The sequence below is a fragment of the Ixodes scapularis genome, unplaced genomic scaffold, assembly GCF_016920785.2.
Source record: "Ixodes scapularis isolate PalLabHiFi unplaced genomic scaffold, ASM1692078v2 PGA_scaffold2__306_contigs__length_199485367, whole genome shotgun sequence".
Taxonomy (NCBI): domain Eukaryota; kingdom Metazoa; phylum Arthropoda; class Arachnida; order Ixodida; family Ixodidae; genus Ixodes; species Ixodes scapularis.
In genome coordinates this window covers 105,573,621-105,596,218 of record NW_024609857.1, presented here as the reverse complement: position 1 = coordinate 105,596,218, position 22,598 = coordinate 105,573,621, and the positions used below count along the sequence as shown (strand labels likewise).

Genomic DNA, 22,598 nt, shown 5'->3' with positions numbered 1-22,598 from the left:
GAAACTCTCAAGACACTGCTGAAGAATCTAGCATTCATGTTGTGTGATAATATACTACTCACAAAGCCGGTAAGTCGGGACAAAAAAAAAACATCCCAATAGAGTCTCATAATGCTCATAAAATTGAAACCTCACAGTCTCTAATTAATAGTAAGATGTGTTTCTTGGGCCACAAATATTAAACTGGTAATGCGCGTGCCACCACGGTGTCCCCTGTCCAGATCAGGAGTTTGCTGCAGCATTTTGAGTCAAACCAGAAGTAAATACAGTTGAACCTCGATTTTAAGAAACCCAATTTTACGAATTTCCCGATTTAACAAACAAATTCGGATTTCCCGCGCAGCCTATGCTGCGCAGGAAATTCAAAGTTCCCGATTTAACGAAATAATTAGCGGGTCCCGGCGACTTCGTTAAATCGAGGTTCAACTGTAAGAGCAGATGCCAGAGACGCCTTGCTTCCTTTTGCTTTGCCCATTCGATCGAATCAAGAACTGGAAACTCACGTGCAAGCCGTGGCCTGCTCCAGAGCGGCAGCCGGCATGGCACGGGGAGAAGTAGGTGATTCCATTGCGGCCACACACTGGCTCGATGTCATTGGGAGAACACCGGCAGCCCATGTTGCAGTCGGCCGTCAGATTCACTTGAAACGTCTCCAACTCGCTGCTGCTGCAAGGTCCAGGACAATCCCGGTTCAGTACAAACCTTTCACGCACAGTCAAAGCATTGATCATCGAGCAACAGAAATAGTCACGAAGCAGCAAGCCTTCGCTTTTTCTGTGCATTGTTATTAACTCTTTTTTTCTATTGGAAAGTGTCAGGAATTACAAAAAAGGTACTAGTTGGCTAATTAATTACCTAGCAATTATACAAACTTTTTAATTAGTGAAGACAAACATACAGTTCAAATTAGAAACTTGCCGAGCATCATAGAAAACCCCTAAACCAGTCAATTTTAGGAAGACATAGCACGCATGAAGGGCAGGAGTGCGCTAAAATTACCACTCGTGCAACAGGCACAAGGCTGGCACTGTGAAAGTGCAGATGACATTTTTACCATCTGCTTTTTCTGCATCGCCAGCCTTGCACCTACTGTTTGACGAATTGTAACTTTAGTGCGCACCCGCACTTCACACACATTTTAAGTCTTCCTAAAATTCACGGATTTAGGGCTTTTCAACAACACTCAGGAGGTTTAATTGGAACCATGTTTATTTTCACTAAATAAAAAGCAAATTACTAAATTTTAGTAACCTATATTTAACTAATTAGCAAGTCTTTTTGCAACCCTGACGTCCACCGTGGCTGGCAGTTTGTTTCCTAAAAGAGTTTTCGTTTTCTCAACCACCCTATTTGTAAGAATTTTTGAAAGCCTTTGCTGAAACACTTGGTATATTATTATGTTACGCATCATTTCAGCCTGCAACAAACTACACTGAATGCCACAGGTTGCCAGGTCCAATCATGGGCCAGTTAGAAACGATGTGGTACACTGTTCAGACTTGTTTATCGGGGAGCCACACTGATGCACACATTGGAGTGATCTGTCACGTGGCTCTAGCCGACTCGTGATTAGACCTGGCGGCTCGCGGCTTTAGCTGTAATTCATAAAAGAACGAGGTGAAGCATAGAACTGAAAGCAAAAGAACCTCTTTGGTGAAGTAGAGTACACCGCAAGAGGTCCATGCATGAAAAAGGCGGCCTATGCAATGCACAGAATTTCGCAGGTTACAGGAAATGTCTTTAGACACCTACGTTTTGCAACACAAGGTAGAGGGATCAGTGATTATCAATACCATATCATGACATAAGGCAATGGGTGATTTCATCTCAAATCGGGCAGGCTAAAAGGGTCTAATTTTTAATTTTCACGAAAAAAATATATGTTCTGGGGGCATTTTTCAAAGGAAGGAGGGCGCAAACCGCATGTTCTCTCGATTTTTTGTTCTCGAGGTACGAGCCGTAGAAGACTCAGTGGCAGAAACTAGTGTCTTTGCCTGCCGTCGCAGGTCGCAGGTCGTTTCGTGAAAATTAAAAATTACTCTTTTAGCCTGCCCGATTTGAGATGAAATCACCCGGCAATGTATGTCAGTATAAAGAAAGATCAAGAAAGCATCAATGTTTCCTGCATCATGGAAACACCAACGATTGGTGTTTCCATGATGCTACTACCTCACTCTCAAAAACAGTTGATATTTCTGGATCTAGCGACAGCCTGATCTCAATGAAAGTGTCAAGGCAACTCTTTCCCGGAAACCCCGGCAGCTTAATCTTCATTCAAAGATACAAGCATCGCTATTTAAAGTATAGATGTCGCATAATATCCTCACTTGTTGAAGTAAGGAAGTGTGGCTCCAGCCATCCGAATGTTATCACAGCCGAGGAAGTACAGCAACGTGTACAGTCCCATGCATAGCAGATTGAAGAACAGCACAAACTGGATGGCTCCTGGGCAGAAACAACAGAGAGGTACTATAATCAGAACAAGTCCTTAGTCACGTCCATGGTGGAGGAAAAGAGGACTGCCTGAATGTCACGGCCTCGCCATGGAGCAAGTACAGTGAAAATTTGCTCGCATTTTCTGGGAAACGTTGTGAAATGGTGCAATGTGCCTAGGGGTATCTTAACGTGCATCAGGGGCCGACTAGAGCCAAGGAGCAACCGTCCTTATTTGCGCACGCCTTTACAAGGCCGTGTGACGACCTGCACAAAGGCCCCTGAACCAACAGTGCCCCAGCTGGGAGACGCATGAAGCCGAAGTAAACTTTTGCCGTAATCTCGCCACGAAACTTAAAAGATTTCTGGCATGGGAAACCGAACACAGACAAGTAAGAGAGCAGACAAATGTGGCACACTCATAGACACCCTCAAAAAGGGTTGTGCATGAGCTTGGCAGAAGTAAAAAAACTTGTTTCAATCCTTGGGGGGGCAATACCGAATTAACAAGTCATATTGAAAGCAAGCATCACTCGAAAGCTTGGTTACATCTGTAGACATCTGTGCCATACTGATCAGCGTCGAAAATACCTACGATACAGATCAGAAATTGGAAGGAAAGGTTGGACGTCACCTTTAAAGGGGTACTCCGGCGATATTTTTGGGCTATCCCAACTAGTAACTATATTTTCGGAAGCACCGGCCTTTACCTTCTCCAGGATGCTATATAGTATCGCGAAATTCAAAATAGTGAAATCGGCACGTGAAAATGATGCCAAAACAAACGTTCAAATATACCTGCGATTTTCAGTGCCATGCCTCAGCGGAAGGCAGGCTCGCAGGTCGAGTGGGCAGTTTAAAAATGAACTATGCGGAGCATCATTTGAGCATTTGTTTTGTGCTGCTGCGTGCGGGTGCTGGAGGGAGCTTCTAAAGAATTCATTTGGCACCATGAAACTGCTTGTAATCAGTTGGGAACAGTCTACTGCTCAAAGAGTGAACCCATGCATTCTCCTGACGTCACTTTTTCACTGTTGCCAGTAGAGAATCGCTTTAAAAAACACGTTGAGGATTAAAATTGTAAATTCAGTAACTTTGCGAAAAAAAATTCTGGCCCAATATTTGGGTCACTATCTCAGCAATGTATGTTAGTCTGTCTAGCAAATTCTCAGGCAATTCGGAAGCAAAAGAAACGCTGGAGTACCCCTTTAATTAAGAGGATCCGGACAGGCAAAAAATAAAATATATGAAATAACTAAATCACTAGAACCCATTAAGATGAGACTTTATTTTTGCAAAGTTTGCTTTTGTAAACAACATCTTAGATAAATTCAGTTTAATCGCAGGACCCTGAGGAAGGCCGCCATACAGGAAGGCTGCAATGTTCGAAAGAACGGTGACATAGACTGCCTCGTCTATCCATATATCACGCATACTGTAAACGACTTATTTTTCGTGGGCTCAACATTTCGCGATTTAGGTTAAAGCTGAAGTTTTGGCATAATTTGCGGGTTGTAATTTTCGCGACACGGAGGGATCTGAATATAGATTCCAATATGTTTGTATTTTTCTGGTATTGTTTGCGGGACCTATTTTTCGTGAATGGTAGGCAATTCGCAAAATTTGCGATAATTAGGTCCTCGCGAAAATTAAGTAGTTTAGAGTATATCTTGTACACATCCTGCATATCCTGCATATATCTCCCGCTAATATCACGCATATACCTCTTACATGCACTCGCAGACCCAACACTCTCGGAGCTTAAGCCGCCTCAACTTCCTTTCCCCTCTGCGTTTCAAGCCGATAAAGTCTACGGCCATGGAGCAGGAACCAGAATCAAGAGGTCATGCTTCGGCATCGTTCGCAAAGATTTCGACGGCTGCTACATGTCCGACACTGATCTCCGCAGCATTAAGGTGCAACCCCACCGTGCATGACGTTTTGGTGTTTTTTTGACAGCTTATAAGTTTCCGACCCAGCACTTTTTCGTTCAGAGTTAACCACATATATTTTAGCTAATTAAAAATCTGTAACAATGTTATTTCCTTGTGAACTGGGCACTGTATCTATATTTTGCATTACTCGAGATGTTAACGGATGTGTGTATTATTATTTTTTATGTCATTATGTGCTTTATGTCATCCAGCTGTGCAAATGTTTGGTTTATTTTGATGCATGCAGGTGTGTATTGTTGTTTGTATGGAGTCGGCGTGCTCACTGCCATTCCTTATTCGTGTTAATCAGACTGTATAGTCCCCCCTCATGTAATGCCGACAGGCCTTTGAGGTACTTTGAATAAATAAATAAATAAATAACTTTCTTTCTATGTGTCTTACAATTATAAAGTTAATTTCAAATTAAAAAGCTGTTTTTCAACAATACTTTAATGTCTCCATATTATGATTATTATTAGTTGTTAGTTAATTACTCAGCTTTTAATAAACCACAGTCTCTAATATTGAAAAAATTATTTCTCGAGTTATAACGTCCCATCATCCACGATATTTTACATGAGCGTTCGGTTAGATGCAATAAATTAAATAAAAGTAAGCAATGAACTGCACAGATAATGTATGTTTTAAGATAAAAAATAAAGTGTAAAATGGTATTATTTTATGACGCTATAAAAATGGAATCACGTCAACTAATCAAAATAGCGAGACATTAAATTATGAAGCATCCTTCAATTATCACATTTTCCAGAACTTCCATATTGATATATTACACGTTAAGAATCACGTTTTCCTGGAAATCCACAAAGAGCCAAACACATGCACGACTAAAGGGCCGGGCCCGTCACATTGCCACCCGCAGAGCCGAGAAAGCAATACTCAGTCACTGACTTCTAGAAGATTCGTGTCCGTTCCTGCATCAGACATAACTTTCACCCTGCTTTCTTGTTCTCGAATGTGCCAGTTCATCCTCACCCCGAGTACGTGACGCTCGAACCTTCTTTACCGAACTTTCGAGATGCACTGTAGATAAGCAGCTACCCGCGACCTTGTCGAGTCAGTCTTGCTCTCCGTTACGCTGCCGAATCACCGCCTGCTTTTCTGCTGCCTTGACAATCTTTCTTTACTTTTTTTTTTTGTTTGGCACGAGTTCGCCGATTAAACCTTTATTTCCCGTTCACTGTTCGTCCTCTCGTCACCTTCATTCGTGTCAATATAAATCTGATCACATTGAAATATGTGTAATTGGCCTCTGAAATCTCTGATAACGGTGCACAAGCAATTTTATATTTTTCACCGCATCGGTGGTTTTGTTGTGCTTGTGTCCCGCCATTTGGCTCAGGACGATTTTCGCGTTTTGTTCTGCCCACATTTGCTGGAAACGTGAGCTCGGAGCGTAGGCAACTGACTTCCTTGCACAAGAACTGATGCAGCCGTGCACGTTCCGGAGAAAGCTCGTGCAGAGAAAAACAAACAAGAGACCAGGGATGTCAAATTCAGGGTACAGAAAAATACCCCACTGTATCAGGGCGCCACCACAGACGATTTCTTGCATTGATGTACAGGCCTGGAAGGCGACACCACCGCCATCTGTTGGTTCAGAATTACACTAACCAAGGGTGGGGTTGCACCTTAAAGGGATGCTGAACCGAAATCTGGATTCCACAAAACACGTGCCAAAAGTGTGCAGCTACAAACATCAAAGCATCACTCATACAGCGATATCTCGAATGAATGACCATATTTTTCAAGAAAAGGAGGCGCATTTGACAGAAATGTACACGTCATGTCTTTCCGAAAAGAAGACTGAACGGCCTCTTGTCTTTTCCGCGTCGCCGCCTTGAGGGAGCGAAGCGAAGAGAGGAGAAAACTAGGTATCTTCACGTCACGCGCCTCATCGGCCTGGTTCAATCTCGACCTCTTTTTCCAAAAATATGGCCGTCCATTCGAGATATCGCCTTACGAAAGGTGTTGCAGGGATTGTAGCGTCCCACCTACATCTCCTGCATTATTTTTTCTGAAATCCAAATTTCGGTTCACCATCCCTTTAATGACAGCGACTACCGAGACACCTTTGAAGTTGGCCATTTTGACTTAGGTGTGGCGACGACCAACTCAAGTGACCACAGCAAGACCGCTGTGGAGGACGACGATGACATCATTGCGGATGCTGCTCAGAGTGCTGAGAACACTCAGTGGCACGGTTTGCACTGGCTTGACGTAAAAGGCTAAACAACTTGAGCGCGGGTCGGAAAGATTTCTGAATTGTGACTTCCAAGATTCTCATCGTGGAAAGCACTGAAAGTTATGACCTCCAAGATTCCCAGCGTGCACAGCACGTGTCCAATCATTCCTTTACTGCGAGTTCAAGCACCAGCAGTCTTGAAGATTGCTACTTCATGCACTGGTGATCTCGGAGGTCATAATTCAGTTATTTTTACAGTCCATCGTGCAACAGATGGGAAGTTTTGTCATACGTGTGTCTGGCACTATACTTTTTTACATATCTCATAGGATCCTTCGGGAACCGGCAAAACAATAGCACTGGCTGCTCTCTCCGTGTGTTCTGACATTCTGCCTCACAACGGAATTAGTGTGACTGTATTGGAACTTCTATTTCACTGGTGGCTATTCTAGCATTACTCATGGCTCTCCTTGGCAGCCAAAGCATTCCATCAGGAAGGAAACCGGCAGACAGAGATAGGCATGCAGGTGGCAGGCTAGGAGGCAAGGGAAGTCAAGTGGCGTGCGAGTGTGATGGGCACAGGTAAGCTTAGAATAAGAGATCGTTCAACCATATGATTACAATCATGTGTTTCATGGACGTCATGATGTGACCACTCTGGGCGGATGATGTCGGAATTTTGTCAGGGTTCCCAATTGCCACACGCAAATTATCGACATCAAAAAATGTATTCTTGTAATTACTAGATTTAATTCTAAAAATCGCGAAACTTGGTGTGAACACTAAGCAACCTATAAGCATTTCATATCAAGAGTAATCCACCTGTTTAAATTCTGCGGGCAGATATCTTCGCAACTTCCAGCGATGGTGGTACCGCGGTGTGAGAATAGCGCTCCCTAGCTCCTGGATGATCGGTTTCACAATAAAGGTGTTTCCCAACACCTTCCTCACTTGAAAAAATTAAGTAAGCCTCTAACACAGCTCGTATATTGCAAAACTATAATTACTTACGCGTCACAAACCCAGACTCATACTCCTGTTCTACGACAATCATCCAGATGACAGTCATTTTGATGGGTACCAGCGTGCCCTTTATAGTTTGTGAAAGTTGCAAATTGTACAAGTCCTTAAAACAATTCAAGACAAAAATAAAAGGACACAGAGGTCTGCAGTTCCACAGATCTCAAGCATAGCTCCATCCCACAGGTTACGTGATCACCAATCTTTTTGAAAAAGTATACACATATTTAAAAAAAACAAAAAAGAAAACAATATTTTTTAAATTAAATACCGACAGTTATCTGTGCAAAGGAAGCTAACAAAGAACAAGTACAGTATTTAATGGATCACCTTTTGGTCGCATCTGGAACTTCTTCAACACATAACCACCAAGAAATATCCCAACACAAGCTCCGGGGATAGCGATGCCACCTGCGCAGATAAACAGAAAAAGGATAGAAATCTATACAAAACAAACTTGTAATCATGCCGAGATACCTGGCTCAAATACTAATTCCAGCAAATATACGACCAAATAAAATTTTACACTGCCCTAGAATATGGTCTGAAACCACTTAGAAGTCATGCCACCAAGAAACTTATTTGAAAGAAAATAATCTGGACTTATTTTACTAGTTGTTGCAGCTACCGTATAATAAGGGCGGAACACCCACCGCATTTTCACCGAAAATTGCATTCATCTAGACATGGGCGCTTGTCCGGTCAAGTCGAGCGCTTTACACATAATTTAAGAATTCCCAAGTTTGAAACATTTTAATAGTGGCCACCTGAATGAAGTGAGTGCTTCCACGATATTTCACAGTATAGTAACTGCACCATACTTTCACACTGCAAAGATCAAACACACATCATGTTTTCTAGTGCAAGCTACCCCTGTTAGATGATTGCCAATTTGCAGTCCTTTAGAGCACTGCCTACTTGTGAACATCACAGTTAAGATACTATTCCAAAAACCCGCATAATCTGTTTGATCTGAGTAGAGGATTGATAGTTGCTGGCCTCACTTATAAAAAATAGAGTTGACCAAACCGTTTTACTGCCCTAGTTTATATTGCATATCTAAGCACATCTTACCCACCTAACAGGTTTCATGGTTGCCTTTTGGCAAAGAAGTTAAAATGAGAAGCCTGCTTTTGAATGTCTGAATCAATTGGCTCTCCCATATGTGATTCTAAAGACTCGCCGCCAGCATTTGTGAGTGTGACAACGTAACCCACCTGTGAAGACGTTTGCCTGCGACTTGCCAATGTTGAATTGAGTCTCCAGGTACTTGGGCAGGAAGACAACAAAGCCACTGACAATGGCCAGCTCCATGCATGAGCCCAGGCATGTCACCATGTAGATGGGGTTGCATAGCAGGCGCCACATAGAGGCTGGGATGTCTGGCAGAAATCAAACAAACAACATGCCTTATACCTTTTACTATGTAACTTGACTATAGACTGCGCAAAAAATCCTGAGAAATTGCTTTTTAGGAGCCCTAGCACAATCTGACAAAGGTGCTCTTGAACTAACTGCCTTTGGTCGGATACTTTCCCTGTCGAATTCCAAAGAATCAGAGATATCACAAGGCAAGTGTTTATGATACCTTGAAAGAGATTATGTTGCGGGGGTGGATGTGATGAGTTGATAATCTTTTTTTTTCTGTGCAACAATGGAAGGCAAAAACTCCTCCAAATCCAGTGTGCACAGTATTGTATTAACCTCACTGCATGCCAGGGCACTCGCATGCTTGCAAACAAACTACCCTCCCTTTTTTTGCGCTCCGTTGGGGAGACCATGCTTTTTAACAAAATTCAGTAAGGTTTATATTTCAAAAACTGCTCCTTGGTCCCTTGATCTGTGGCGCACATAAAAGAAAAGCTATGCCATTTTAAAAGACTTTAGAGCAAATCTCATCTGCTAAGCCAAATTTAGTACCGTAAAATACCAGGCATGCGCCCACTCAAAATTTTGAGATAATCATGAAAAAATGGGGGATGGGCGCTTGTCCGATCATCAATTCTAGATATAAATGTACTGTGCATATTTTCTCAGATCTTACAAATTTGGGTTGGGTGCTTAATGTGGTATGGGTGGATGCACGGTATTCTACGGTATGCATTTTTAAACAAATAGTGCTTCAAGTAGCACATCATCTTTGCTCTTGACCCAAGGAATTTCAGCCCCTTCTTCAAAACTTTTGGTGAAGGGTGCAATATTCTCAAGAAATGTGCAAACATGCTTTTAAATTGCCAGTCTGTCAGCAAATATTTCTAAAACTATTCAATTCCTATTAGAAACAACTAGGTATATATTTTGAACAAGCTCACTAGCCACAATGATTCTGGCAGCTTTGATGGCCAGGTGAGAAATAAAACAAATGATTCAGAAGCAGCATTGCTCAATTACATGCCAAAATGTGAAATCATTTTCTGCAAGGCAGAAAAACCTCCCTTAGTGTCCTTCTCTCCATTACATTTTCCCCTCAACCTTGAACAAAGCATGCGGGTCCGGGAACTAATCCTCACATAAAGGAGGAGTGCTGTCTCCATTCTAGGAGGGAAAGGAGGGATCAAGGGATGGCTTCTGGCTGCATATCATGCCTTAAAGCTTCTTTAATAACCTTTGGACATCATGGTTGTGCCATTTAGAAGCACCTTGATGAAAATGTGTTCTTTCTGGAGTCTATTCCTTCCTGCAATCTATTCAAGCATTTATGCAATTCGTTCTATACAGAAAAAGTGCTTGGAGACATGTGAGAGTCACTCTTGTGTGTTTCTATACATTTTAAAGCACAGGTATCATCACTTGAAAGCAAGTCCTAGAGGAGTACCTTTGATATCCCTGCCATACTTCTGCTTGTCCGGTATTTCGTGTGTGGAAGAGTGCTGTTGTGCCCCTGACGGCTTCCACACGTCCACCTTCTGGCCCAGCCCAACCAGCTTGGTCCCACTCAAATATTCCTCCTCTCTCTTCAAGCGCTGCTTTTCTCTTTGCAGAGACTTTGGAAATGCAAAGAAGGGAACGGCAACCTGCAGGGCAAAAGGAAACAATCACGACAGCTCCCATGGCTCATTTCAAACAGATCACAAACCATCACACACCACCTAGAATGCAGTGATAAGTTTTATTCATGTAACAATTTTGTTTCCATGGCATTACATAATTTTTTAAGATGATATGTAATCTGCAGGAGCAATTCAGATTTTTCAGGTTACAAAACACCACAATGAGGAGAGGATTGACAAAGGAGTTAGAAGGCAGGTGAGCTTGTTGAAGATATGAGTACCAAAATATGGGAGAAAGGATGACATAAAAAAGGGGATGCATGCAACATGTTTCAACCTATGAGGTCAAACTTATTACATTTTATCAGACATATGTGGAATGCATTACTAGTAACGAGTTACTTCTACCTAGTTACTTTTTTCGGTAACGAGTAATGCATTTAGTTACCTTTTTAGAAAAGGAACAAGCAACATACTTGGTTACTTTTAAGGGCAAGTAACAAGGAACAGTATTCCGTTACTTTTGAGGAGTAACATCTACAACAATGTTTAAACAGCCTCGTTTCAATCCTAACCTGAGTGTGCATCTATTGCGACAAAGGCAGATGGGCAACCCGAAGGACAACTAAACAGTATGACAGTATAGCAATGTTTGTCGCTGAACACGTCAGTCGAACTCCACAGCTGGGAATGTCCTTCACCAACAGAACACAATAGCGTTCGTTGGTGGAGCCTTCTAGAATCGTGAACAGACCAAATGTAAACTCAGAGGTGGCCAACACAGGAAGAAACAGAACCCATTGTCAACTTAGAACTTCAGAAGCAGAGAGAACAAAAGATAGAGGGGAATCCCAGATTCACTGGCTCTTCCTGAAGTACAACACTGCCATTCCTTCGAGCGCGTCAGTTAAACAATTCTTTAGCATTGCCAGAGATGTATTCTCAAGGAAGCGGGGAAACACAATTGATGAAAACATCGAGAGGCAGCTACTGCCAAAATGCAACGATTACTGAAAAGAAAGCATGAAACCATATGAAACAAAACCAGTTGCATACTTGGCTGTCAAAGTAATGAGAAAAGTAACTCGCTACTTTTGAGGTAAAGTAATGCATTCCTTTTGAGAATCAGTAATGAGCAATGTGTTTAGTTACTTTTTGAGTGAGTAATGAGTATCGGTATTAAGTTACATTTTTTGGGTAACTATGTATAGAGAGCTCTACATGGGGCACCCAAGATACATTCTGAAAGGAAATACAGTTATTTCTTTGTTACATCTAATGTTACCATTTGCAGCACTGCTTTTGGAGGCCCTGTATATGCAACCTGTTACCATGCAGTCATACTCTAGTTCTGTTTTTAACCAAAAAAGAAATAAAATGACAGTCTTTTGAACAGAAGAATCAGTGCTCTGGTACCTCAACAACAAAGCAGGTAGACGTAGCAGACCTTTGTGTGCTGAAACAAAATATTGGTCTTATTGCCACAGAAGCCTATGCAACTTTTTAACAGAACGTGTGGCCTGGATGTATGCCTACTGTAGGCTAGTTGCACTGCATGTAGAACATGCAAGCACTGCCTCCAGCAAGTTATTTGCCAGGCTTTACATTGGTGGCATTAAAACACTGAAGTGGCATGGGTGACTATCAAAAGGACATCAAGAAGTCCACTGAGGAATTGGTAACTGATTCTGTTAATGCACCACAGCTCAAAGCACCTAGAGCAATAACTCGCGCTGCAGAACCCAGAACCAGGGGTCAACCTCGACCTTTTCCTATTTCAGCCTGGATTAGCATTCCACTGGCATGGCATGCATCACTACTGCTTGATGCACGTTCAAGATCCCAGGCCAGCAATCGTATTGCACTGGCTAAATTTCTCACTACAGCACAGACACCAGACACCCATTGGTGCTAATGAACTTGACCCCTTCTCAAAGGAGTATCTTCATATGCAATATTCATTCCAACTATTTGCTTTCTAACTAAGCACTAAAAAAGAAACCTCATAAAATCCCCAAAATGGCAGCCAATATGTCGCTCAGAATAAGGTCAACTGCCATCCCGAAGTATCCAAAAGGTTCATTTCCGAGTCCTAAGTAGCAGAAGCTATTCTTGTATTGTTCTTGTGTAAACAAGTGATTCGAGCATGTTTAGCAGCAATCTTTATTTGAAGAGAATGCTTGCTGCATGTCAACTGGCCTTCACAGTAGCAGAGCATGATGGCATTCAGAGCATGGGTATAACTCAATGCAAGTAGAATAACAATGCCCAGCATGTACACTACATCACTAGTGACTCGAGATGGTTGCAAGACACTCACCAGCACGAGGAAGATACCACAGAGCACGAAGCCCGCCCACCAGGCTCCGATCCAGCGTGCACTGCCTGGGAAGATGCCTCTCGGGGCCGAGCCCCCGATGAAGGCGTTTTCGTGACGGGAGAGGAGGAAGCCTCCCAGCAGGTAACCCACCACAAGGCCAAATGCCACGGTGCTGTACATGCAACCTGGGATTCGCAGAAAGTGCACCAATATAAGAATATGCTATGCGCAAACGTCAAACACAGCAATCGGTCTCAAATCCTTCCACAAACAAGGTGAACAGACAAATGCATCAATTGCGAGCATTGTTACAAATCTAGAATATTTAAAGATGTGCAGGAGGTTTTTATCTTGAAGTTATAAGCAAACAAAAAAAATAAACAAGCATTGGCTCAAACTTTATACATAGAGAATGCCCCCAAAACGAATAAAACAAACAAGATAGAAATGAAGTGCCGTGTCCCATTGAACTCATCTTGTTCATCTTTTTCAACATATCAAGATGAACCAGCTGATCCAATTATCCACTCGGCTGTGACTAAATCAAAAAGGGGAAGTAACAAGTAAGAACACAGCTCACAAAAATAAACTGAAGTTTTCGATTTCTGCCTTGGAATTCCGGCGTAGAATGGGAATAGGTTAAGACTTTCGGGTACCATCAAAACTTATCAAGAGGTTGTGCTGGCTACTTTAGGACTCGAGCCAGTTCGAATGTCAGGAACGAACGGAGGCGGAGGGTGGCAGTAAAAAGACAGAAGGAAGGAAAATGGCAGGGGGTTCTGTCTGCGGTTACTGGCAGAATGAAAAGGGCAGAGCGTGTCTTTTGAACTCCCGGCCTCCAGCATACGCTCCACGCCTTCCGCTGTGCTTTGAAAGAAGCCAGCAGCACTGCGTGGTGCAGAACAAGAAGCCAGCAGCACTAACGAGCATCATTTAATGACCAGCACTGCGTGGTGCAGAACAAATCTGGGCACCCAACACATTGATTGAAAATAAAAGAGAATAAAGGCAGACAGACATAGGTTTAAAGATTTCTTCATGTCCAACGAAAGCAGAGACAAGAGAGACAAGCACCTTGTCTGCAAGTGGGGCCAGATAAAGCACCACTTGCAGGAAGCAGGATACTATAGAACTCCCTGAAGAGTACAATCCCAATGGTCATCCTCTGGTACCAAGGACAAGTTTTCTTATTATACTCACAATGGTTGCTCAATGGTATCAAGAACAACTTGGCTTTGCGCCATCTTATTCTTCTAAGACGCATCATTTCATGAAACAAATCTTAAAGGCAATAAAAGTGTCTGGATGATATATCAAGCACCCACAAAACTTTAAGTATAAGTAGGGGAATAATGCTTTTCATGATTAGGCAAGAGACCTTGTCAAGTTATTTATAAAAACCTGTTTTAAGAAATTGTTAAAAAACCTAATAATTCTTTATTTTCTCGTAAGCAACAAACAAATGTAAATCAGGCAAAAAACAAGATATGGTCCTAGTTAATAACATATATAAACATATGATTCAAGAGTTACAAGCCCTTTTAGATAATTTTCAATAAAAAAAAAATGGGGCCTGTACCCAGATGTCGTTCATCTCCATGCATTTTAGTGCATCATTGGCTGCCACTTTTTTCACTGGGGGAAACTTTTTGCAAGTTGCTGATAACTTTTTACAACTTTTGAATCAGGTAATGGTAAGTTCTGAAACTTTGGCATCTGGTCCCAACTGCTAGGGTGACATTACTTGAGATTCTTTCTTACGCTGGAAAAATTCCATCATAGGATGTGTCAGTATAGAATGAGTGTTGGCACTCAGCTTTCTCGTGCGACCAAGTTTATCCCACATAGATATTACACAGAAAATATACATTGAATAGCATTGCCTGCAGGGGTTGGAGGCTTACCTATATACATGGAAGAACTCTCCTTCCTGACATGGTCGTCAATGTAGGTCGTTCCCAAGGTGAAGATTGGAGTCCCCCCACATCCAATCAGAATTTGGGCAGTCATAAATATAAAAATATACAGGGCATTGGAAGAGCTCCCATCTATGCAGGTCTGCTCCGCTTCAGGCAACAGGGGCGGGTTGATAAAGTGGCTGCTGAAAAATGACAAAATGTAACGAGGCAAAAGTAATTTCACATGGTTTCCAACTGTTCTGGTTTGTTAATGGGAAAAGTTGACTGAATAAAATTTTATTGGCATTCTTCTTCCACTGAGAACAAGGTGCCTTACTTATAAATATCAAAACACAAGTTTTGGGTTTGTAATGTACATATCCAATCACTGTCATTAGTTCAGGTGTGAAAAGGTTGAGCATGAGGGCAGACTGGTGAAAGGAAGTTCAGCTCACCCAAATAAAAGTTAATTTAGTCACCATCACCTTGGTTATCTGCCACTGCCTGACTGTCATTTGTTTTAGGGAGAGATGGAAGCAGTAGTTGCATGGAAAGTAACTTGAGAATAAACTTGGGTAAAGTTTCACTTTACCTTTCGAAAGCTCATTTTTTAATAAGCAAAATGCTTGGTGGCACTCATAAAGTACAACCTAAGTGAAAGATATATTTTGAAATACAATCAGGATTAATGAAAGGAGAAAAATTTTGCAGTCGTGCTTTTCTCCCTCCTGGAAGTATTGTAGTGATAGCACATAAGAGCCCCTCATATGAGTCCTAGACTCCTTCTAAGCCTCGCTTGGAAGGTGTAACCAGTGGAGCATGGGGTAGTAATTTTAACACTTTAACCTTGCATTATGTAAAAATATGGATTCAGCTAGTTCCAAAAGGCAAACCATAAAAATGCGTTTGGAGTAAGTGTAGGAACTAAGACTTCAGCTTATAGAAAAAGAATACAGAAAAGTAAAAAAAGTAAAAGATAACATGGCAGCTGGTCTGCCATTTCTATGCAGTAACAGAAAGAAGCTAGGCTCACCTGGCATGTTCTGGCACCATGGCAGCTGTAGGCATTTGGCATGTGTTCTCATCCTCAATGCGAGTGACATTCACTTTATAAATACTTGGCGAGCTTACTTGGTCCATGAAATAAGGAAGTGAGAACACAAATGACCCAATGGCCATCACTATGGTACCTGGAAGGAAGCACAAGCAAAATTATATCGAAGCTGCAGTCCTGATACACGCCAATTCTATTGAATTACTACAATATCAGTTGCCAAATGACACAATTCTAAATACATTGCAGGACTGAAACTTTTGTTGCATAAATTCGTAATTGAAGGATTGCAAAAGATAGTATATTTGCAGACTTAGCATTTCATATATTTTCCACAGCACCCTCTTTTGAGACATTTTGTGGGAAAGGTATGTATCTTGCCATCCAGGTTAAACTGGCCAATGCACTCCATATTAATAAGCATGGGACATTTATTTCCCTGGTTAATTCCTAGCTATTATCTTCTATTAACACAACTGGTGAAAACTGAATCACCACAAGATATATGCTGTTTAGAAGCCTTTTACCTGTAACCAGCACCAAAGTATTAGGCACTTTACTCTGTGACCTGGAAGTGTATGTGTGTGTTTTGATACCTGGCACATACCTAACATTCTTGGAGCTGAAAGGATTAGTAGATGCAAAACTGAGTTGATCGAACCTATGCAGAAACTGTGATAATGTTAATTTATCCTCCCCTTCTCTTCACTGCCTTCTTTTTGCGACCTGAAGTGACCTTTAGCTGGTGTACTACATTTTCCATGCTCTTCACAACACAGAGGAACTAGACTTAACAACAATGATTAAATGAATAGTGGGCCACTTACCCTTGCCAATCCAGACAGGAATGTGACGATGGCTCCCCAGGTAGCTCACAAAAATAATGGTAAACAGATTCCCAATCTCAAATGAACTTGATATTGCCCCTGAAACTCGACTAGGGATGTCAAACCTCTTCTCAATTGTAGTAATTACACTGTAATAAAAAAAGGAATGAGGAGATATAATTAGTTTAAAAGGCACTTACAAAAAGTAGTAAGTCTAAATCTGGTATTTTAAACATATTTAGACTGCACTTAATTATTTATGCATTCAGAGTACTACTCCCAATGGCTGAGAGCATGAAGTTGGGGAGTGTATTTCTGACTGAAAGTGGATAATCAAAAGAATACACCGATAAAAAAAAAAAAGCAGTTTATGATAACAAGAAACTAGCATGCAATAAAAGCATCAGACAAAAAACATGGCTAAAAAGAAACTGAACCCTCACAAATGACTCTAGCCATATATAATATGGTCTGAATAATATTACTCTAAATGAAACATCTAATGACAGCAGTGACAGCTAAAAATTCTACTCTGTACTTGGGTAAGAGAAAAATTGGCATATCATTGTGTCCGTTCTGCATCAGCAGTTCTAGTGTTCCATCAACAGCTACAAAGCACAGCATTATTTAAATATTCTTAAAAAAAACAAGGCATACTCTATTCATGGTAAAACAGAGCAAGTAAATGAGGACGAAGGACAGCACTTGGTTCTGTTTGTTCTTCGACTTCATCCTTGTTTAATTTGTACGGCTTTTGCAATGAACAAATACCAACGTGGCTGGGCATCTACTAAAGACTTTTAAACCTATTAATTGCTGCCCCATTTAATGTCTTAATATTCCAATTAATGGGTTCCATTGGCCTTCAGGTATGGTATCTAAAGAAATTTCTGAAGCTACATACTACATATTTTGCATTTACTATTTCCTGCTATGCCCTCAATGGTGCAATGAAGTTTATTTAAAACTTCATGCTAAACTGCCACAAAAAAAAGCCCAAAGACAAGCAATTTTAAAAATGAAATATTTTTGCATCCATATAACTTTATAACAACTTTGGATGACAACCGTACGGAATGCTGAAGTGGTTTATTGTGGAATATAATAATGTTGTCTCATAAAATAAAAAAAAAATGTGCATAAGTATTAAAGCGGGCATTTTTACTTTCTCCTCAAAATTTCTAACTTGGAATCTAACTGATCAACTAGTAGATAAAAATTAATCATGATTAAAGTATGAATTAATTAATTGGATGGTTAATCGATCGATTGCCTTGCCCTAGATGCTAACTAACCTAACTGTCCATTCTCTTGAAGACATACTCAATGACTCCTCTGACTCCCCCAATTCTGAAAAGGAAATGAGGTATGAGACAGGAAAATGTGCTATGCCTACCTATTTACATATCCCGTGGACAGTGCCTGCTGTAGGGTGACCAGCATGCAGGCCAGGAACACAAACACCCGGATGTTGGCGAAGTACTGGAGCGAGCGTGGACGGAACCTCAAGATACCACACTCCCTCAAGTTTGGGTCCACCTCATCTGGAAGGAAAGAGAAAGAGATATTGGTGAAGCGTTTTTCTAGACTAGTTGGTGCAGTTAACTGAAAATAAAATACATGCCTGCCCTTTCACAAATAACTATAGTAGTTGAAAGTTATTGCCTGCCCTGTCTTGCTAGTTCGTATCTCAAATGTGCCATTTTATATGTAGTAGAAAAAGATGCCCATCATGGGTCCAGAGTGAGAAATCATAGAGTAGATAGCACTACTTGATGCTTTCATATGTATTATATCATACGTATCAAATAAAAATTAATCATTCATTTCTAATTTTTTTTAACATACCACATGCCATGTGGCCAAAGCAGGTTGGTAGCTATACTACAAGCAAAAGCACCCTCAATCATTTATAATATTACAAATAATTTAGATTAAAGGTTAGCAGCATGATTATCAGGGCTTATATAGGGGGCATAGAGTAGATAAATTAATTGACAACAACAATACATAGTATAGTAAACAAAAGTTCTAGTTTGCAAGTATGTTTTATGAAAGCCTAACCTAGATCTGAAGTCAGGGAACAAAGGGGGGGGGGGTCACGTGACCCCCCCCCCCCCCCCCCCGGGGGCCACGTGGCACCCCCGACGTCACACGATCCCCCCTGAAGTCAGGTGACCTCAAGGAGTCGCCTATCCCTCAGTACGCTTCCATCCTCCTCCTCAAGTGTTGCGCTCTAATCCGGCGTCAAAAGGAATTTTTACTAACCGCACTCAGTACACCACCATTAACAATTCTAAAACCCCCTCGTGCTTTGTAACCTCAGGTGTCTCTCAGGGCAGTGTACTCGGGCCCTTACTTTTTTTAATCTACAATAATGACATTCACGAGCACATCTCGTCATCAATTCGTTTGTTTGCAGATAACCGCATAATTTACAGGCCTGTTCTCTCACCCGACGATCACCATACCTCGAAAACAGATATTGAACAAATTATTCAATGGTGCAGTAAATGGCAGATGACCCTAACTTTTGACAAATGCAAATTCCTTTCATTTTCTCGTTGTACTGTTCTTCGACCTTTGTCTTACCTTTCTGACGCCTCCCCTACTGCCATTTGCAGCTCAAATAAATATATCGGTATTCAATTAACATCCGACCTTTCATGGACGTTATACATCAATAATATATTAGCTAACACAAACTGTACCCTCGGCTTTTTGCGCCAAAACCCGAAGCCCGCAACGCCATAGATAAAACAACTAGCATAATTAACCTTAGTTTGGTTTAAGCTTGAATTCGCTTCTTCTGTATGGCATTCTTGGCAATCTTACCTAGTTGTAAAACTTGAATCCATCCAAAACAGAGCTCTGCACTTTATTTTTCCTGATTACTCACCATTCCCAAGCATACCTGGATCGTGCAAAATTGCTAATCTTCACACACTTTCATTAAGGCGCTGAGTGTCCCGTCTCTCTCTCCTTCACCGTAGCTCTCACCAGAACATGCCTCTTCGTGAACCGCTGCTTTTACCCCAAGGCAGATTTTCCCCCGCTTTGACCACTCCTGTAAGTTGCAACCTATTTTTTCTTCAACTAGTTCATACAGTAATTTATCTTTACCCTTGGCCATCGACGACTGGAACATACTACCAAACGACATTGTTACCATAACTGGCCCACATGAATTTGTTGTCTCTTTAGCCACGTTCATTGCTTTATCTGACTAATTCCTGAGTTAAGATTGTGTGCAAAATTGTTCAATTAAAAAAAAAAAAACTTTTTTTTTTGTGTAATGCTTGTAAGGGCCTTCAAGGATAATAAATTATGATGATGATGATGATGAAAAGAAGCATAAGCGCTTCAAGGACAGGGACAGAGAACAAGATGACACTGAGAGCTACTTGAAACTGGATTGTTCAAATAATCCAGTTGTAAGTAGCGTTTGGTGTCGTCTTAAAATACCTTACATATTATACTTTGTTGATATAATAATAATAATTATTATATTAATAATAATTATATTCAATTAGTGTTTATTACAGTGTCCAGGAATACCCCCTAACTAGAAAAAGGCGTAGTATTCAGAATTTTTTTTTAACTTTTTTATAGTTTTGTTGAATGTTTAATCACATCGAATAGGTATAACTTTATTTATATAACAAAAAATGTCTTCATTTTCATAGAATAATTCAAGCTTGTGCGCTTTATTATTTTCGTAACTAAAGTAAAGAGAGCAATATTAAAAAAAACTTTATTAATTCAGTTTATTAAAGGAATAATAAAAAAAAAATGCTTTAGTAGGTAGTGCTCGAAATTCAAGTGCCCTAAGTCATGCTCAGAATAAACACTTCACATTCATAAAGCATAACATGAAATTACAGTGATGTGATTGGTCTGAGTCATTTCAGAGTATAAGCACACACTTATATGTTGGCCAATATTGGCAACGACTTACGGTTCCTGTTTCTGACGTCACAACCAAGATTACGCGGAGAGCAAGTCGTCTGTTTCTAGCGCGGGTGTTGCGGTGACGTCAAAACGACGCCGAGTTCTGATTGGAAGGCTAGTGGGTAGACCTCAATGCTTGATGCCTCGAGGTCTACCCACTATCTTTTTCAGTCAGCCAATAAGAGCTTGGCGTTCTGACATCATCGCAACCACTTTGCAAGTAGCAGACGAACTTCCGCTCCACATAGGTAGCGAGCGACAAGTTCGATGGTGCGCAAAAAGCGGCAAGGTGGAAGCCTAGTCCACCACGTCCCTAAATCTACACCGTCAGAGATAAAAGTCCAACTTTGCTTTAATTTCCGTCGAAGAGATCAGAAATAATCCTACTCAAAACGTCATAGTGAGCGTTTGATTAGTCGCGGAAGGCCAATCACAGCGACGCTTTTGGTTGCACACGTCGCCAATACCTGATGCTTGAGTGTGTACCACTTCGCTCTGGAGGAGTGGTTTCCCCTTAACACACGATTGCGATGCGGCGTAGCGAGGTACGCAAAATCGTATTGACTGCCTTCTTCACGGCTATCGCTCCGCTGTAGTACATCCGTGCGCAGTGGGAAGATCGCTCAACGAAACTAACTAGTCCGCCAGTATTGCGAATTATGGCGAAGTATTGCGGAACTTCGGAACACTCTCTGTGTTTGATAGAGGTATCAAATAGAATAACGTAATTCGAGGCAATAGTCAGAAGTTCTGAAAATTCGCACATGCCGACCGCAATGATTCGGCCGTGTTGCGGGGCCCGGCGGGGCTTGACTATAATATTTTCGGTTATAATAAAGTGAAACTAGGTTTTGACATAATGCTGGCAACAATTCCCCAGATTTTGGCGAAATGTAGCGGGATGTAGCAGAGTAAGCACTTCGGAGCACCGGCGTATCACTGAAATTGGCATCCGTTTATACCCCGCTTACGTAACTATTTCCTCCGTAACCCCCACTCCTCCCCTCCGGCCTGACACAACGACCTACTGATTTCTATGACAATTTGCTGGGATCGCGCACCCCCCTTGGTCGCTGCAGCACAAGTGCGGCCACCGAACAGACATCTTGGGACAAGAAAATCGACTTTTTGGAGCGTTGTGGGGGCTCGGCGGCAGCGTGCTGAAGACACGTTTTCTGCTCGATAGACGTCATTCGTAGGATAAGTTTGTTAAAACCCCTCATAAAAGGTGAGATATGCCTTTGAGAGTATGTATATGTACGAAAACCGAGAAAATAAACCTCTCCTTCAGTTTACATCTCCACATTTGAAGCTTCTAAAAAGAGGCATAGTAAAGCCTCACCAATGCCCTTAGCTAGTCACGCTTTCAAAGTAAGCTTAGATGCACAAATCTCTAGGTTACGATCGGCGGGGCACCCTACATGCTTATTAACATCTGTAGCAAAAGATCTTCAGAAAATAAGAAATGGTGAACCTAAACAATGCGACTTAAGAGACAAAAAGAAAAAGACAGCTGTTATTCCCTATATACATAAGGTTTTACACGATCCTAAAAGATGGGAAATCGCATTAGCATTAACGTCGCCTTCTCAGCACCAAACAAGCTGTCTAGTCTGTGTAGGAAAGTAAACCACACTGCACACCGTCAATTCGCCTGCACAAAAAAACACCGAACATGCTTTGTGCCTTGCTCTGAAGGAGTGGTTTATTCTATTCCACTCTCGTCTGGTAAGAAATATGTCGGACGAACAGGTCGGTGTTTGAACGATCGATTAAGAGAACACCATTATAACACCCACAAAGTCATTTCCGGACATCTCGGCATCCACGGCAGGGATTGCGGGTGCTCAGCAGATTTAGAGAATGTACTGTCATAGCTAGGAGTAGGAGCCAGCTCACCAGAGAAATAATAGAGGCACAGATGAACGCGAGCCTAGAAGATAATTGAGTCAGTATACCCCATCCCTA

General features: G+C 41.5%; 1 protein-coding gene across 4 annotated transcripts in view; it reads right to left on the bottom strand.

Moving 5' to 3' along the window:
- LOC8040254 (solute carrier organic anion transporter family member 5A1) overlaps window positions 1-22,598 on the bottom strand; it is a 667,105-nt gene that overhangs the window by 6,813 nt on the left and 637,694 nt on the right. For 3 of the 4 annotated variants that reach the window (XM_042291979.1, XM_029974797.4, XM_042291980.1), the window contains exons 4-13: window positions 18,076-18,223; window positions 16,680-16,828; window positions 15,832-15,988; window positions 14,805-15,001; window positions 12,901-13,085; window positions 10,406-10,604; window positions 8,808-8,972; window positions 7,921-8,001; window positions 2,328-2,445; window positions 504-666 (exon numbers count right to left, since the gene is read on the bottom strand). In XM_042291979.1, coding sequence (XP_042147913.1) covers window positions 504-666; window positions 2,328-2,445; window positions 7,921-8,001; window positions 8,808-8,972; window positions 10,406-10,604; window positions 12,901-13,085; window positions 14,805-15,001; window positions 15,832-15,988; window positions 16,680-16,828; window positions 18,076-18,223 — 1,562 coding nt within the window. The remainder of the gene's footprint in view (window positions 1-503; window positions 667-2,327; window positions 2,446-7,920; window positions 8,002-8,807; window positions 8,973-10,405; window positions 10,605-12,900; window positions 13,086-14,804; window positions 15,002-15,831; window positions 15,989-16,679; window positions 16,829-18,075; window positions 18,224-22,598) is intronic. The other variant, XM_029974800.4, reaches the window with a different exon arrangement.